Source organism: Mchenga conophoros, linkage group LG1, assembly GCF_057382185.1.
Source record: "Mchenga conophoros isolate Kocher_MC1m ecotype Shallow Benthic linkage group LG1, M_conophoros_male_GT1.1, whole genome shotgun sequence".
In the NCBI taxonomy this organism is placed as follows: Eukaryota; Metazoa; Chordata; class Actinopteri; order Cichliformes; family Cichlidae; genus Mchenga; species Mchenga conophoros.
The window spans coordinates 3614325-3633007 of NC_140526.1; the positions used below are offsets into that span (position 1 = coordinate 3614325).

The 18683-nt window shown below is 44.0% G+C and overlaps 1 protein-coding gene across 3 annotated transcripts in view; it reads left to right on the forward strand.

Annotated features, from left to right (window-relative positions):
• Positions 1–18683, forward strand: part of plekhg4 (pleckstrin homology domain containing, family G (with RhoGef domain) member 4) — a 46787-nt gene that overhangs the window by 13527 nt on the left and 14577 nt on the right. For 2 of the 3 annotated variants that reach the window (XM_085285331.1, XM_085285244.1), the window contains exons 2-8: positions 9315–9512; positions 11160–14037; positions 16094–16261; positions 16445–16568; positions 16645–16738; positions 17922–18008; positions 18093–18209. In XM_085285331.1, coding sequence (XP_085141457.1) covers positions 9315–9512; positions 11160–14037; positions 16094–16261; positions 16445–16568; positions 16645–16738; positions 17922–18008; positions 18093–18209 — 3666 coding nt within the window. The remainder of the gene's footprint in view (positions 1–9314; positions 9513–11159; positions 14038–16093; positions 16262–16444; positions 16569–16644; positions 16739–17921; positions 18009–18092; positions 18210–18683) is intronic. The other variant, XM_085285423.1, reaches the window with a different exon arrangement.

Below are 18683 nucleotides of genomic sequence, written 5' to 3' on the forward strand. Positions count from 1 at the left end.
GTTTGTAAGTGAACAAACTCACAAATTCAACAGGGATTAAATAATTACTTCCCTCTGCGCACATCACTTCATCCTTTTATTATCATTTCATAGACTTTATTATTGTGGCACAAAACATTGTTTGATGCAAGCAGGACTTAAGAGACCTCGTGCTTTCTTATATATCAACATCACAATGTTCCCTTTCTGCGCCCCTCACATGTGGCTGACTTTGACCAATAGAAGTGCATATCAGGCTTTTCCCTGCAAGGAAATGTAGGAGAAAGGGAAAAATCTCTAGCATTAAAGATACCTTTGAGGTCAGTTTTCTTAATCGGGTGTTTTACTCAATCACTGCCTTGATTGGACAGACTGAGCCTGGTATGAGGTACAGCTTTTTCAGTATCTGGATTGAGCGCGTCTCCGTCGCTGGTTGAATTGGTCTGTGCCGTCAGAAATCTCTACTTTTCCTTTAGCTGACAGCTGGCCTGTCACTGTTCACGTCTCTGGAACGGGGGGGTTAAAAGGTCATATGTCCTGTGGGTCCCTCGCCTATATAGCTCCTCCCTCCCCATGCCATGTTACCATGATTGGTAACTAAAACAGTCATGACCTCTGCTTTGTGGAACCGTGACCCCCTTTTGTGGCTGGGCTGTTTAAACATGTGAACAGTTTCAGCACGCCGCTGACTCCTCCTCCTCCACACCCAACAGGAACTGGTTTGCCGCTGAGCAGTCAGCCGAACAGTTGGAAGGATGAATCATGACCCTCAGGGGAGACACGGGCTGCCACTAACTATTCATAAAACCAGCTGAACCTGAGATATTACATTAGTTTATCTCAGAGGCTCCATCCTGATTATTAAACAGGAGCCCTTTTCTCTTCCATCCACATGCTCATTTAAAAATGGCACCAAGTACTGACAGCAACAGTGAAACTGAAAGAGTAACATCTGAAGAATGAGAGCAAAGCATAACGTGATGGTTGAATGGACATTTCAAATATAGTACGAAGTAGCTACAGAAAAAAGTCTCACAGCAACCAGTAGAGCTGGGCGATAGAACGATAACGATATGTATCGCGATATAACTTTTACTCGATAGAGAAATTAAGCTATCGCGATAGACCTCGCCGCTCTTGTCCTCTTAAAAAAAAAAAAAAAAAAAAAAAAAGGTCAGCCAATCCAAATTAAGTAGCGCAGAGCCGAACCAATCACAGCCGCAGCGTCACGTCGCGTGACTTGTTACGTACAGCACAAGTGCCAAGCCGCACGTGTGTTTGTTTGGGAAGCAGCCAGCGGGTAATGGAGGAAATGAGTGTGCCGACTAGAAAAATCAACCGAGCGTGACCGAAGAGAAAACAGATGATGGCTCCAACGCCGGAGAGATTGTCGAACGGAAGAGCCATAGAAGTTCCGTAGTGTGAAGGTATTTCGGCTATTTCAAGTCTGACAAAAAACAGAGTAGCGTGCACTGTAAATGTGCCGAAAGCAAGTCTGGAAATACAATAAACTGGTGCATGCGTCACACTGTGCGGCACGTTATTGTTTCGGTGAAATGAATTTCTACAATACTGTTAATTCTACTCTCTGCAGTGTTTAAATGCTTACATATACACACAGTTACTGTCCGTCCACACATACGACTCGGTTCTGCTTCTATGCCCCAGCTTTGTTTACTTTTTCCCACCGAGGCTTCTAGACTTCTGATTGGCCAACATTTCCGCACAGTTAGGAATCTAGCGCCACCTGCTGCTTTGGCATGTTCATAGCAGCGTTTTCCTTCATTTCTGCCTTTATGTGTGGACGGGATTATTTTTTAAAACGAAAACGGAAAATCTCAGTTTTCAAAAATACCCGTGTACGTGTGGACGTAGCCTCAGTCTCTGACTGGAAGCGCTAATTCGTCATTCGGCTTTTGTCAGACTAAAGTAACTGTTAAAACTGTTTGAAAAGCTCAGCTATACAACAAGGAGAGATTGAGAATTTCCTTTTAGTTCTCAGTTTATTTGATATTGACAAAAGTTAGTCAGTTTTGTCTGTTCTTCTGTAAAACAAACTAAGATTTATTTTTAGAATTAATATTTTGTTTCTAAGTGGAATTGACAATTTAGTCTGTTTCGTTTGTTCTATTTTGAAACTTAAACGCTTTAGCGGCTGCCTTTTGTGTAGTTTGCAATATTTGCCTTTATTTATCTGAAAAAGTCTCATGTTCCTTAAGTACATCTACCCTGTTGAACTTATTATGGGAAATAAATATTTAAATAAAAACAAGCTGCTGATTATTTCACATTTTACTTGTGAGCAACGGCACATTTAAATCTTACAAATATAGTTATTTGGCTTATATCATGATAGATATCGTTATCGCCTGAAATGAAAAAAACATATCGTGATATGAAAAAATCTCATATCGCCCAGCTCTAGCAACCAGTAATTAGAAACATACCTTAAACACTTAAAGCTGTAAGCTAATGATAGTTATATAAGAGCAGATGCTGCTGGTGCAATAAGCCAGTTTTACGTTCAATGGATGATGATCTGATTAGTCGACTAATCGCAAAAATAATCGGTGACTAGTCGACTATCAAAATAATCGTTTGTGGCAGCCCTATATTTAACACATTTTTCAATAATGAATCATGCTGCTTAACTGTGCGGCACCTCACATTGTGCATTATCAACATTATAGTCCAGACAGATGACGAGCAGTCGTAAATGTTAAAAATGATTTGAAAACATGTTACAACAAAAGATGTTGACGTATTATTAAAATGTGTTAAATTAACATCTGAAAAACTAAAACATTGCGACGGAAAAGTATGGTGCTTTGTGCTGTGCACTGAGAATGATGCAGGCTGTTCAAAAGTTCATGCCAACCATTTCAATAAAAGTTCAAATCTAAAACAATAAATCATCCCGCCATTTTCTTCCTCTTATCTAAAGTCAGGTCGTGGGGGCAGTAGGGAAGCCCAGACTTCCATCTCACCATCTCCTTCTAACGATAACGTTGAGCCTTTCCGAGGCCAGCCTATAAATGTTAGCTCTCCAAATTGCCTTGGTTTCACTCCGGGGCTTCCTACTGGCAGCACATGCCTGGCCGGAACACCTTACCCAGGAGGTGACAGGCTTAGTCCTCTCCTTTTGATGTGGAGGAGTGGTGGCCCTTCCCTGAACGCCTCCCGAATGACTGAACTGCTCACCCGATCGCTAAGGCAGAGCCCATCCACCTTTCGGAGAAAGCTAATTTCCACTACTTGTATCAGAGATATCACTCTAATACTGTTAACAAGAGATCAGACCGAGAATAACAGATTTTTGGCATTTCCCAACAACCGTGGACCATCTGGTTGCAGATAGCTGCTTAACATTAAGCATACAATAATGTAGGTGTAATATTTATCCATCCAGCCATTGTTGCCATATGTTCAGGGCTGTCACACTGTGAGAGGCAGGGCATGCTCTGAACAGGTCACCAGACTATCCACTCATCGTTTTTCCCTTACTCTGTTTGGTCACTAACAAGCTGTTAAACTTGAGGGGGCATCACATGATTGGTTAAGTGTAAATATTCCTTATTGGTCCACATATTGCCTGCAGGTTTATGTTTACTGGCTTGCTTACATGCTGTTGCCATTGACAGTGGGTTATTTATAGTGACTTATAGTGTGCTCTATAAAGAACGTGAAGCCCAGCGATTGGCTGGTTGTCAGTAAAATGACGCCTGGTAGTTGATGTCTTTCCTTCAGTTCCTATATCTGCAGTAATAGAGCTCCTGTGGTTTTTCTTCATGCGACCAGCTTTGGACTCCAGTTCCAGCTGGTCGTGGTCTCTGTTGTACAGACACACTGTCCTCTGTCTTGGTAGCGTGGTGTTATCCAAAGGGGTGGTGAAACGCATGAGGTATGCTGATCAGGTTTGTCTGGTCCCTCCCGTTCCGGTTCACAATACCAAAATAATCTCAGTACAGTAAGCTCAGTAACAGAGTTATCTCTGTTTACTTTGCCTGTTTGATCTCTCCACTGTTCCTACACACCTGGAGCTCGTGAGTCAGACGGCAAACGATTTGTTTAAATCTTGTCTTAAACTCCAGAATTTCACTTTCAGTCCCACGTCGGCCCAATTATTTTAGGCTTTGACCTCCAATATTTCTGCTTGTTTTTCTGTTTCTTCACACTGACACTGAATCCATATCACTGCTCAGCCTGAGGCGCAACACAGGAAGGAGCTTAAACCCACTGGTTTGACCTCTGACCTCCTCCTAATTGGTGTGTTTACGTTGTGAAGTGATCTCAGGAGTGAGACTCTTCTGTTGCTGCACTCCGGATTAGAGGCCGAACTGACTGAAACTCTGTAAATCTGAATGAAAGTAAAAGCAGTGTTTTTATCACAGGACTCTGGTGTGTTGAGGATAATGAAGTTATTATTCAGAGTGGGTGGCCTCTCTCTTTCTCCCATGGGAACCTCTCTCAGCCTGCTTTGATGCGGCCCCCTCCCATCATCCTCCTCACCCTCTCAAAGCAAGCCTGAGCTGCAGTCTCAATACTGTAATCCTCGCTTTTATATACATCGTGATTCCTACAGTCTTTTCATGCCGTTACACAACAGAGTAGGTTTACAGTTTATATCCGCAACATAAAAGATGTGAAGTATGTTTAATGGGTTTACTCCTCCTGGACTGTGTCACTGAGGTTTTCTGGTTCTTGAAACACGTATTAATGCATATTAAGAGTCCTAATGCAGAAAAGGAGAGACCATTAGCTCATCGCACCTCAGAGAAGATGATCTAAACATACGTTAACATACTGGCCTTATTATGATGAGTTAAGAATGTCTATATTTCACATTTTCAAATAGCTCTTACATATGCATGCTGTATTTTCACAGTGCTTTCTTACTTGTAGGCCATAGACAGTATAAGATATGAATGTCGTAAATACGAACTGTCCACGGTTTACAAAACGATCTGAAGTTTGGTGGTGCAGCGATGAATCTGTAAATTTCTGTCGTTGATGAAGCTGCCAGCTTTGTGTCAGTGTCACGTCAGCAGAGACGTCCATCAGTGCCCATTTATTTTCACTCCGGTTGTAACTTTTGGAGCGCTGCTGTGTTTACGATCGGTCTCTGTTTGCATCAGCACTTTAAACTCATGATCGTCCACAACCTGCCGCGGTGCTTTTCAGCAGCACAAAAATCCCCCCCCGGTCCCCTGTCCCCCTGCACCAGCTGTCATCTGATATCCTGCTGCTAATATTGGCCTCAGTGTTGCATTTGGCTGCCAGTTGTCGCCTGATTCACATCCAGAATATTCAGCCGAGGCTGAAGGGGAACGCTGGCTGAGCAGGACGACACAACTGGAAACTGTTAGTGACATCACCGCAGGGTCAGTTCAACAGGTCTGTGGGCGCTTTGAATACGGCGCAAATACAGCGATAAACAGAAGCGTCAAACTTTACAGTCAGGACAAAGTCAAATAAGGAGAATTTAAACGCTAAAGAAGCTGCTTAGAAAAACAGAAAATAATGTTCAATTTATTTTATTTATTTATTTATTTGCTGTGATGCAGTGACGTAATCTCTGCATCTGAGACTCATACAGCAGATAAATAAGACTCTGATGTTGATCGTGGTGCTGTCTTACATCACCATCTGTCTGCGCTGTGAAAAAGAAAACACAAACACTCAGTTACACATTCTGTCATATTTGTAGTTTTTACATCTTTCTGATTAAACTATTATGAATTTATTAGCAAATTAGGAATAACCTATGTTGTCAGGATTATATCCATGATTTAGTCAACACTGGTTGTCTTTAAACTGAACTTGGACTTGAGTTCACTGCCGATGTTGTGCTTACATTCAATAGAAAAAGATGCTGGTGCATTAAAAATCATGACATAAGCTTTTGTGACTTAAACAACTGTCACCTGTAAGTCTCCAGTCGTTTAATGCTGGCGCCTGAAGGCACCTGCCTCGTGAGTTCTGCCCTCTGGAGGACAGATGAAGGTAGATTTTCTTTCGCAACTCGGTGTGACTGATGGTATCAGTTTAGTATGAAGACACACTGAAGGCGTCCTTTATCACAGAGACCATGGATGATGCACAAACTCTGTCATGCTGTTATCTGCAGTGATCTGGATTTCTGTAACGGTCCCAGAAATCATCAACAGAATGTGCCGAAGTGTGCAGCTGAGAACGGCGAGCATGTCTCCCATTTTCCCCCTCCCTGCACTGCTACCAGAGACGATCTCAACTGATTTATGTTAAAACTGCTTGATTACAGCAGGAGTCATGCGCTTATTTGGGTCAGTACTTGAATCTGAGTATTCACAAACTTAAACAAGAAGCAGCTTTCACTTAAGAACGTGTTTTACACGAAGCATTTAGAACTTTAAGTGAAATGTGAATGAAAGACGTGTTCATCAGGATGTGACTTTGATCTTGCAATGTGGCGGTTTGTAGCAAAGTGAGAAGTGACTGCTATAAGGGTCAGCACCTCTCAGTCAGAGGCCACATTTCTCTCTTGGAAAATGGTGGATTGCTCCTTCTGGGAATCGAGGAACGTTGCTGCACCAACCAAGGGAGTGCAGATATCTCTAGAGATGGTGGAGCATGACATGGGTAAGTAGAGGTAGCATGAGGCATTGTACCAGACTGTTGTGGGGAAGAGAAAGTGGAGCCAGTTGATCTTTGTTCCGGCCTTCAACTGTGCTCGTGAGCTGTGGTGGACAAAAGCAGCCAAACTGAGCTCAGCCTTAAATTTTCCAAACAACCCCAACTGGGAGTAAACAACGGGATTGACCTTCAATTCATGAGAGATTACATATCTTGTCTAGTCTGGGAGCAACTTGGATGCCCTGGGAAGAACTGGAAAACATTATTGGGAGGAGATATCTGGAACGTCCTGCTCAGACAGGATAAGGATGGATGGAGGTGAGGATGGTTTTGGACGTGGGTTTGGACTGGACTTGGGCAGCACCAGGCTGCCCCTCCCCCCCTCTCTGTATCTTCCTCTCGCTACACAATGCTGTCAAATAAAGACTTAAAATGCCAAAAATAAACCGGAGAGGGAGAGCTTTTGTAGCAATTATCTTGTTTTCATAACCATCGGATGCCAAAATCGCTCATGACATTAAAATTAGTTGCCCAACCCCAGTCTTATATTAAACTCGCATGCCTCCTTGTAGACTCGGACCAGCTGTTGCCTTTGGTCCCGAAGGCCAGGCGACAGACAGACTCCACTTCAAGCTTCAGCTGATAATCACACGAGCTGCCCTCGTATCCACTTTTAAAGCTTATAAAACAGCTTTTTATGTATTTTACGACAAGTTATGTATCAGTCTCGATTACTGAGTTTCTGTATTTTCTGTTTTATAATGTGCTGCGTTTGTTTAACTTTGCTTGGATGTATAGCTGTAAAGCACTTGGTAAACCTGTTTTTAACTTCATTATAAATACAGTTAATTATCAGGGATGGGCATTTCAGCTATCTGGAACTATTACACTGTTCATTCAAGAACGCGCTCCACCCCAAACCACTCTCCAGTGACGCTGTGCATAGTTCTGTATAGTTGTGCAATTCATCAAAATGTAATCTTGGTTACAATCCTGGTTTCCAGCGACTATGAAAGCAAGACATTTGACATGAAACAATTAAAAGAAGAAAAAAAAAAGAGAGGCCGTGGCAGGTTTCATTCAACTCATGCCAAAACCTCTTTTTCCTTTATTTTTCTGACACTTGGCACTCCATCCCACCACACTTTACCCTGGTGTGTTGGTGTGTTGAGCTGTGTTAGCGTCACCTTTATTTCCATAGAAACGTCCTTCCTGGCGGTGCTAAAAACACAGGAAAATATGAAAAGGGTTTTCTTTTTTAATATTTAAAACTGAATGCCGATAACTGTCCACTGCAGATCTTTAATGGTCTCTGTTGTGTTACTTCCTCTTCACGGTGAAGAGTTGGTTGAAAATTAGATTTTCTTATCGCTTCCTTGCTGGTTTGTAGCTGCAGGTGCTTCTCAGGTGCTGCACAGCGGCGACCTGCTGCTCCTGGATCGTTAACGACAGGAAAAGGAGGAAAACTGAGCTTATTTGTCTGTGTGAGTGAAGCCGACGCTGAGGGTGGAGCTGCCAGTCAGTGTGCTTCTGCCTGGAATGTTAGACATGTTGAATTAAAGAGGAGGCATGGACGCACGCACCTCAGAGGGCTGTCTGGAGCCAGACGGGGTGCGGATATTTTTACCTGACCAGTCGCCGCTACTTCCAGACCAGTGGATCCAGTTACCGCTGCAGACGGGGCCTCCCAGCCACACCTCCAGGGCCTGCCTTCTGTGCTTGGCCTTAAACATTAATCAAATGTGTCAATTGGAAGCACATGAGTGTGAGAGCAGCTTTACGGACACACGACAGCTGACTGTGGAGGTGCAGCACACTCGCATGACGTGTGGTCATAGCGGGAGAGGAAGCTGCTGTGGTCTCCGAGGCGATCCGATCAGTCCCTTTGATCGGTCTGAACAGATGGGAACAGAGGAGCTGTTGTCTGTTCTGGAATGTGATGCAGAGGTGTGGCGTTTTTAAAGACAACAGCTGGATGTTCTGCAGACACACACTCACATGTTCTCTCCTGTATCCTCTGCAGTTTGGGCTGTTCTACTGCTGATTGTGACACACAGCCCAGCATTAAGGCCACATGAGCTGAAACTGATTATTCTTTAATACCATGAAAGCACCTTTTGTTGGTCTGAGCGGCTCATTATAGAGTGATTTGGTTGAGAGACGTCTTTTATCAGCAGTATGATAAAATCAGGACAGAGGAGCCAGAGAGGACTTCCTTAAACTAACAAATAAACAAAACAGTCAGTCTGCATCAGATACTGTACTGTACAGCGCACAGTAAAAGTAAACTTGGAAAGAATTAGGCCTGCACATTGTTTTCAGCGTCAGCGCAACTGTTTTATTATCCGTCTCTTAACGCAGGGTAGTGAGTTTGACAAGTGAGTTTGACATTGCTGTTTTGCAATCTCCACCTTTCAGGAAAACATGCCAGCATTGATTGTTTGATAAGCACAGAGGCATAAAATTCAGATGGTGATGACAATTTGTTACCAGCTCTCAACTTCAATCCACAGTTGAGATGTTATCTTGTCGTCTGAAGCTCAGATTAAAGAAGATTGAAACCTTGTGTGTTTAAAGGTTCTTCTGTAGTGTGTCTGATTTTTTTTTGGGATCTGAAAATGTGAAACTCTCATTTGTGGCATCTGTTAAAGTGTAGCAGAGCTCTTAGATTTGCCAGCTGAAATAAATTACCTTTGAAGTAAAACGTCTCATACTCTTTGCAGGACTCTGAATCTTTGGACCGGTGCATCCAGTCGGCTCTGGCAGCCCTCTACCCACCCTTCCAAGCCACATCCCCAACTGTCCTCTGTCAGGTCCTCAGCGTTGTGGAGCGCTGTTACCGAGGAGACGGCCTCCGCTACCTCCTCCACTTCCTGCTGCCGGCAAAGCAGTTCTTACAAAACCTCCAGCAGGATGCCTGTGTGAGTATCTCTGCATTTCCCCGAGTAATCTCGTCACACCTTTAAGCGTCCTTAACTTACGCTCAGTGTCTGTTTGTTGTGGATTCCCTCTGCTGTAGTCTGTTGTTACATCAGCTTGGATGGTGAACACAAGAACAGACAGGAATCTCTGCACAGATTATCACTGTTTCTGAATCAAACGACTCACAGAATATTCGTGTCTGTTCCTGCCTGTCGTACGTGTTCGACTCCAAAGCTCACGTGCTCGCTGCTGGGCGTTCACGTCCCGTCAGATTTGGGGAGGCTCTGCTGCTCTCTAGTTTGCGTGTTTTTCTTCGTGATGCAACTTTTGACTGTAAATGAACAGAAAGATGTCAGACTGTTTGAGGGACTCATTAACTGAGCAGCTACAGCAGCCTAAGTGGATACAGATGTGCCACAGCTGCCAAACATGGACTTTTAAGCACTGTTCTCTTGTTAAAAAAATATTAATGACAGATCAACCAGTACCTGCCCTTCAAAATAAGCTTTTGTGTTTTTTCACTTTTTGTATTTTTTCACTTTTGTTAATGAGGCTATGCAAAATGTTCCAAGTCACAGGCCCTCAGAATACAGAGGAGTGGGTTTAAAGGAAGTCTCAGGATCACTGCATGATCTGAATAGCGGATGAAGATGCAGAACTTTTAGTTTCCCCTCTAAAGTTTAGTAAACCAAATAAAAGGGACGTGGCATCTTACGCCAGAGAAAATTGTCACAAGCTGAACAGGAGATGGTGCAACAACCTGCAGACAGATCATCCGTGGATCCTCTGTGTCCTTCACGAACTTTGAAAATCTTCAGGGCCTAAAGTTGTTTGATCATCATGTTGAGACTGTTATATACAACAGTGTGGTTTCTTCATTTCACAGTGAAATTCACAAGTTTTAAAATGGAGCTGTTGGAGTGTTTTGACCAGCCACCTGCCCTCCGTGCTCCAGTGCTCGTTTCTGTTCCTCCGTGCCAGGGATGTCCAGTTGATTTTACAACCTGGGCCACATGGAGCCCACTTTCATCTTAAGTGGGTCGGATCAGTGAATCTCTTGTGTGTGGCAGTGAAAAGACGTTTGACTACACATTGCAATTTCAGAATTATGTGTTTTTCTACCTGTTAAAGGAATTTCGCTTCATTAAAGAAAGAAATTCCAAAATTTATCCTCTTCTTCACCTTTTCCAACATGCTCCAGTGGGACAGGTTGGAGTCTGTGCTCCTCATGTTGGACACCCCTGCTCTATGCCATAGATGTTAAATTAGTGCAGGTTTTGCTATTAAAACTATGATGTATCCTGTGATACTGATGCTGAAAGTTAGCAAGATTTTAGCTTTGCATTGTTACACATGGAGAGATGTAGTGGCAACTTATACCCGTGTGCTTTTAGGGCAAGTTATTTGACAATGAAGGTAAACTTTTGCATGATTTCTTTAAAGAGATTAAAGTTATTGTAAGAGATAAATCAGCTGATTCTGAGGGGATCAGGTGGGAACTTTACTCAGATTTAATTGAATCTCTGTGGTTGCTCTGTTCCAATATTTGGAGAAGGTGTTAGTTTGCACCCATACAGATGATATTCTTCAGAACCAGGATTTTAATGACGCTCTGTCTTGACTGGGATGCTCTCTTCTCTCCTCAGCTGCAGTACTGTGGTTTCCTGTTTCGTCATGAAGGCTGGCCTTTGTGCATCCACGAGAAGGTAGTCATTCAGCTCAGTCATCTGGACCCACGCCTCCTCCGTCCAGGAGACTTCTACCTGCTGGTTTCTCCTTCTGCAGCCCCACCCCCTCCTCGAGCACACAGGGCCTCCTGGAGGGGCGACATCCCGTTAAAACCGCGCCTGCTCCTGTGCAGCAAGTCGGCCGGCAGCCATCATGTGGAGCAGCAGGAGGTGTCTGGCGTAGCTCTGCAGTCGCTCTTTAGCATGGCCTGGTTAGACTCCGTCAACAGGGAGAGGGAGCAGCGCGGAGCATCCAGGTTGGAGCGCTGCCTCCTCTCCGCCCACGGAGACGTCTTTAGGGTCCCCTGGGAGGATCTGGTCTACCCACAATTCATCAGTCGGCCCTGTGCTGCTCCGAAGGAGGACCAGGACCCCTCCATTAAGGGCAAAGATGTGGCAATCAAGACATCATCTGACAACAACAGAGAAGCAACCTCTTCAAGTGATGTGAAGCACCTCCCATCTTCGCCTAAAACCGACCAATCACCAGCAAATAGCGGGGGCGAGGACTCGGAGGGGGAGTACGTGGAGCTGACGGAGCTCCCGCTTCCTCGCTTCTCCCCACAGAAAGGCTCTTTAACCCAGTCCATCAGCCTGCAGCACCGAGCCAGGACAAGTACACATACCACCACACACACACTGTCTGCTGCTACCGCACACACTCCTCAAACCACCAACATACACTCTGCTGCTTCCACACTCACTGCTCACGCACACAGCAACTTCCCGCAGCCCTGTGAGGATGCAACCTGCAGGCTCATGGAAGAGAGCATCCACCAGGACCACCGTGAAGCTGTGGTCCCGACCCCTTTCTCCTCCTCTGCCCCTCCTGAAGTCACAGGAACATCCATCTGTGAATCGGAAGAAACAAAAGGTACTGACACAGGCACAAATCTGAACACTAAACCTGAAACCTGCACAGAAATGAGCGTGGAGGGGGGGGAGGAGCAAAGTAACAAGGAGGAAGCTGTAATTTCAGCTGCTGAGGAAGAAGAGGAGGTGCCAAAGGAGGAAGAGTTCCCAAGTGATGAGGAGGAAGCTGAAAGTGAAGATACAGAGGGAGATGGAGAAGACGAGTTGAATGAAGATGGAGAAGATGAGGTAGAAGAAGGCCCAGAGGAAGTAGAGGTCGAGGAGGAGATACAGGTTGTGATTGTGCAACAAAGTAAAGAAAGAAATGAGGATGAGGAAATGGTGACAGAAGATGCAAGAGGAGGAGAGACAGAAGAAGAAAAGGGATGTGGAGAGGTTCACACAGATAAAGACTCTTATTTTGAAAGTAACGCACAACAAAAGCAATCTGAAAACTTTTATTTAAAAAATAACACACAACAAGCACACTCCATCGACTCGGTAACAGAAACAGATTATAAAGACTCTTATTCTGAAAATAACACAAAACAGAAACACTGGCAGGGCTCTTATTCTGAAAGCAAAACTACAGAACCATACTACGAGGAGTCTTATTCTGAAAACATAAAACCAGTGAAAACCTCAAATTCTGAAAGTGATGCACAGCAATCGCACTCCAGTAACTCTTGCTTTGAAAATTGCAAAACACAAATACATTCTGAGGAATCTTATTCTGAAAGAATAGCTACAGAATCATATTGCAAGGACTGTTATCCTGAAAATAACAAACAACCACTACACACTGAGCACTCTTATTCTGAAAACACAGCACCAGAAACGCACTCTGTGGACTATTCGGAAAACATAAAAAACGTAGACTCAGAAACCTTATATCCTGAAAATGCCACACAGCGTGCACACGCTGTTGACTCTTATTTTGAAAGCAACAAACCACAAAGTAAATCTGAGCAGTCTTATTTTGAAAACATAGCTACAGAGTCACGTTGCGAGGACTGTTATCCTGAAAATAACAAACAACCACACATTCAGGACTCTTATTCTGAAAACACAGTACTAGAAACATACTCGGTGGACTCTCATTCTGAAAACACAGTACGAGAAGCACATTACAAAGACTCTTATTCTGAAAGTGACACTAAACAGACAGACTCCAGTGACTTTAATTCTGAAAATAACAAGCAAGAGATGGCAAGAGACTCTTATTCTGAAAGCAACATAAAAGAAACAGACACTGAGGGCTCGTATTCTGAAAACACAGCACCAGAAACGCACTTTGCGGACTATTATTCTGAAAGTACAGCGAGAGAACGACACGCTGACTCAGAAAAAAATAAACAGCGTCACACTGAGTGCTGTTATTTTGAAAAAACAGCAACAGAACCATATTACAAGGACTCTTATTCTGAAAAACAGACACAGCACACATGCTCTGAAGGGCCCAGCACAGGATACAAGCAGATCAAGGATTTGTTTTCTGAAAACAGCACACATCTAACACAACACAGGGACTCTTATTGTGAAAGCAACACACTGCAAACACATCAAGGAACTTTTAATTCTGAAAAAGAAACACAACCTCAGAGCTCTTCTGAAAATAATACAGAAGACTCTCACTTAGCAAGCACATATTCTGAAAGTACACCTGACCCTGGGGACTCTTATTCTAAAAACAAAGCACATTGTGATGACTTTTATTCTGAAAGCAGTGCACTTCAGGGACCCACAGAAGAATCTGATCAATCCAGTACTGGTGAGAATAATGCGGAGGAGTGTAAAACACTGCACTGCGTCTCCACACCAGCAGCACATCAAAACTTGCTTCCGACAAAAGCTGAGGAGTCCAACAGTGGACAGGAAGTCCAAAAAGAAGAGGAGCGGTGGAGCTGTGAGGAGGGTGCTGGAGCTTCAGAGTGTCACACTGAAGGTACATGAACCCGTTTCTCCTCCTCAGTACATTTTCCTCTCCTGCTTTTCCTCCCACAGACCATCAGACTCACTCTTTCTCCTCCTCTATCACATCCTCCTCCTCCTCATTGGCTGAGTGGTTCTTCCTTTGCATCTCTTTCACTAAAACTACCCTCGACTTCACCTCCTGTTTTAACTCACCTGTGTGGCTGCAGGAGCAGCTTGTGAACGAGTCTGTGTCAGGTTTTCAGTTTTTTCTATAAAATCTCACATTTCACACGACTGCGTTGATCATTTAAAGGACCATTCACTTTTTTTTTCGGCCTGCTCTGCCTCTGTTACCCAAGAGCAGACAGGAAGTTGTGTGCCTTGTGCTCTCGCTCCAGGCTCCATTAAGGGGAATTCTCTGCAGTGTCTTTCAGTTCAGAGAAAGCTGAACGTCTCATCCCTCCGGTTGTTTAACAAATAGTAAAATATGCAGATTTATCACGATGTGTTCAGATGCAGCAGAGTCTTGATGACCTCAAGCTTTTGAACTAAAAAACGACTCTGTGCATCGTAATGTAAACAAATCACCCAGAATACCTAAAACAGTAAGAGGTCAGTTTCTGCTGCCCTGAGCGCTGCCTTATAGGCTCCAACACTTGACAGTAACATACTGAGTAAGGATGCACAGGTGATATATTTGTTTACTGAACAAAATCACGGAAGCCTGGATAGATCTCATGCAGAGGAAGCATAACCACAGGAACTGCTGAGATCCTCTGTCTTCATGTTAGGTTTGGTGAGAGTGCGTGTCAGGGAGTCTACGTTGTCTGTGTGTATCAGCACGTAACTATTTTGTTTTGTAATTTGAGTTTGGTCAATTTGGTTAGTTCAGACATGAACGTCATGAAAACTTTGTTTTGTTTTGTTTAGTAGCTGCATGATTTATTTATATTTATATTATTGTACTTAAGTTTTTCCACACTTTTAATATTTGTACACTTTTCTGCTTTTCATTATAGCACCCCCTGTGGGTTATACCCCACAGCACAGGGGTTGTTTCCCACCTGCGACTGACTTGCACTTTGTGAAACCCTGATGAAGCCTTGGACTCTGAGAATTAACTGAAAACATTCTCTCTTTATTTAAAATCAAAATTATATCATCCAGTGGGACCTAATAGATGGCTTTAAAAAAAGTGTAAAATTATGAATTACTTTATTGGTCAATAAAATCCCCTGCTGTTCCTGTTGCAGTGACGCCAGCGATAGTCTATGAAAGATGAAGGCATTTCTAGTTTTGTGGATTTAGAAACTCTACAGGTGAAGCCTCCATGCCTGTCCAGTAGTGTGGAAAAACTGAGATCTGCTGCTGGAGTTTGTTGTTTATCTTAAGATGTTACAGACTGTTTATCATCTGCTTTTCTTCGAGTTCACTAAATGAGAAAAATGAGAAAAAAAAAGAGATGATACCTTCTGTTAAATGTTAAAGGAGTGAGGTGAGGGGCGTACGTCACTTGAGTTTCAGCTTATTTACAACATCTTGACTTAAGTGAACAAAAAACTGAAAACTGAAGAAGGGAATGATTTTGGTTGTGCTTGAGATCAAATTCAGCTCTTTGTGGACGGTGAAGGAGTTTGACACTCGTGGTTTAAAGTCTTCAGGCAGTGTGTGTGCGTGCGTGCGTGCGTGCGTGCGTGCGTGCGTGCACTGTTGTATTTGTGTCCTCAGATGTGGAGACCTTGACAGTGAGGACACTTTTGTCTGGTTCTTAGCTGTTTTGCTGTTTTGCCATTTTGAGGTTAACGGTTAAAGTTCTTCATTAACTACATTAACCGCAGCCCTGAAATTTAGCAGGCATGACCCGGCGGAGCTGAATCTCAGAATGAAAATGTCCTTGATGGCCAGATTGGACTATAAATGGTCTTTCTTTCTTTTTTTTTGCATCTGTGAGAGAACCCCAGCAGCACAGTATTTCTAGTTGTGAGAACATGTCCATTATCTGTGTCATACATGAAAACTGGGCCTCACAGGCCTGCTGTGTCAGTACACTGTAAGTAACACAGGTTCATTTCGGCATCTCTTCACAGGCCTCTGCAGTGAGCTGCGTCCTGCCCAGTCAGAGGTTGCTCTGGCTGCTGGTTCGAATCCGACAGAACAACCAGCAGCTGTTCCAAGGGTAGTCCAGCCTGTCACCCAGTCCTCCCAGTCCAGACTGTACAGTATGCTGCTGAGGTCTGGAGCTGTTTGTCTGCCTGGTGAGAAAACACAAACGTCATGTACCAACCAGTTTCAGGCCTCAGACCCGACTAGACTAAGAGCAGGGCAGTCAGAAGCTCCAGCCTGAGGTTTATAAAGTTGGGCAGGTGGAGCAGAGACTGAACTTCAGAGTTGGAGTCATTGTTTCTGTGTGTAAATGAAGTTGCTGCGTCTTCCTGCAGGAACCAGAGACAAAGGTGGGCGAGCGCTGCTTACCGTCTCCACCACGAGCCCCGTGTGGTCCCACCTGGACTGTGACAGCACTGAGCTGCCCCGCCTCCTCCTTTACTACACCTCCACCCTCAGGTACACTCCTCTGTTACTGTTGTTACCCAGGTCTCTGTGCTGTCCACCCTCTGATATCACTTCTTTCATGGAACAGGAAGGAGGTGCTAGCTTCGGGGCTGACGGTGTTGGTGGATGCCCGTGGAGCTGCTCCCTCTCCCGCCCTGTACTCCGCCCTCAGGTCGCTGCAGGTGAGTTGGTTATGATTGAGCTACCTGGAGACAGGAGCTCTGTGCTGTGGAGCTGCAGACTGAGCGCGTGCGAGAAAAGGTGGCTTTACTAATTCTGGAGTCTCTCTCATGTTTCAGCCCCTCAGAGTCGTTTTATTCTCCAGGAGTCATTTAGAGAAACATGCACGCGTGAGAGACAGCATCTCAGCTCCTATTAAAACAATGATGCAGCTGCTCCTGATGAGGAATACATGCAGAACGTGAATAGTGGAGAAACATTTGTAGAGAGCAGAATATGTCGTCCTTCTTATCTCTGATCGACCATGAATCTGAGAATGTTTTTTACATTTTCAATCATGATTTCTTGTTTCTGTTTAAAGTATCAAAGTTGAAGCTGTAGGTTTCTGTGCAGCCACAGTTTTTTAGTTTCTGGTCAAACAGGAAATGGATTATGGATCCTTACCCTGTCCTCCCCTCTGGCATCCAGGTCTGAACATCGTCAGTGACCTTCAGGAACGAGGGGACAGTCAGTTAGTTTAAAAAAAAGAAGTTTTTTTTCCCGTAAACTTTATCTCCACCTCACTGGAAAACTTAGGAAGAGAGAAGTGTGGTTACAGAGGCCAACTGAGCTCCTTAATGATGTGCTCTGATTGGTCAGTGACCAACAGGGGGCGTTAGTTACAAACTGCGGTGGTTGGAGGACTGCTCTGCTGCTGCTTTTGAAATTTATCGTTTATGGATTAGAAACAAGTCCACACACAGCTTTGTATAGTTCCAGTCAGCTGGTTTCACTGACAGACTGAACCCAGAGAGGTCAGAGGTCGTGAGTATAACGCATCAACAACAGCACTCTTTGTCTACCAGTGCTTTTCTTTAATATATGGGTTCAGTGACTCACAAGCTATTTCTATCTGAATTTATTAGCATTAATCAAACTTTAAATCCTGAAAGCAGAACATCTGAAAAGCTCGACCCCCAGCAGACTAACAACCTGAAAATCAACCAGACTCCAGTTTTTAGCCCCGTTTTAAGAACGGTTTTGTTTCCTGATGTATTTTATTAGTTTAATTCTGTTTTTAGTGGTTTTCTCTGAAAATGTGGTCAATTGGTTCTTGTTCTAAATACATGAACAACTTGTGTGTGTGTGTGTGTGTGTGTGTGTGTGTGTGTGTGTGTGTGTGTGTGTGTGTGTGCGCGCGCGCAGGAGGACACACCAGTCTCCATCCACGGTGTTTTGATCCTTGCTAACAAGGACTCATCTCTGCGTGTGGACAAACCTGCAGCTACACAGGTAACACTTTACACCGCAGCTGCTCACAAACACCTTTGTGTGAATGTATGTTTTAAAGTGTGCGTTGATGTTTCTGTTGTGCAGGTGGAGGTGCTGAGCTCTCCAAAGTCTGTCCAGAAACACGTGGAGCTCCGACAGCTTCCCGTGGAGTTTGGAGGATCCTTCATCTTCAGTCAGAGCAGCTGGGTCAGCTTCAGATTGGTCAGTGTAAAACTCGCACACAGATTAAAATGAACAGTCAAAAAGAAACAACAAGGCAGACGTGTAACAGTGAAACACACGAACGCGGTGAAGTCTGTTTGTTAGAACAATGTCAAACCTTTCTTAAGTGTTTCGATGATTTGTAGTCATCAGAAAACTGTTTCACCTACATGAGTATAAGACTCAGACTATTATTCCATGTTTGTACTGATGCGTGTTGGACAGACGTCTCAGTGTCACGACAAACCCAAATCAGTCAGCACAGGTTAATCCCTGCTCGCTGGTGCAGGTGAGGCATGTCTGATTCTGGACTTTCACAGCTCCTCTTTGCTTTTCTGCAGCTGAAACGTTGCATGCTTCATTAAAAAATAATTGGACAGGTTGTCCCACATTCCTGGGGTGCTAATGACATGAGGTTTGTATCGTAGAGTGGAAGGTTTTATTCACCTTCCAGTTGACTATTTAAAGCTTCTT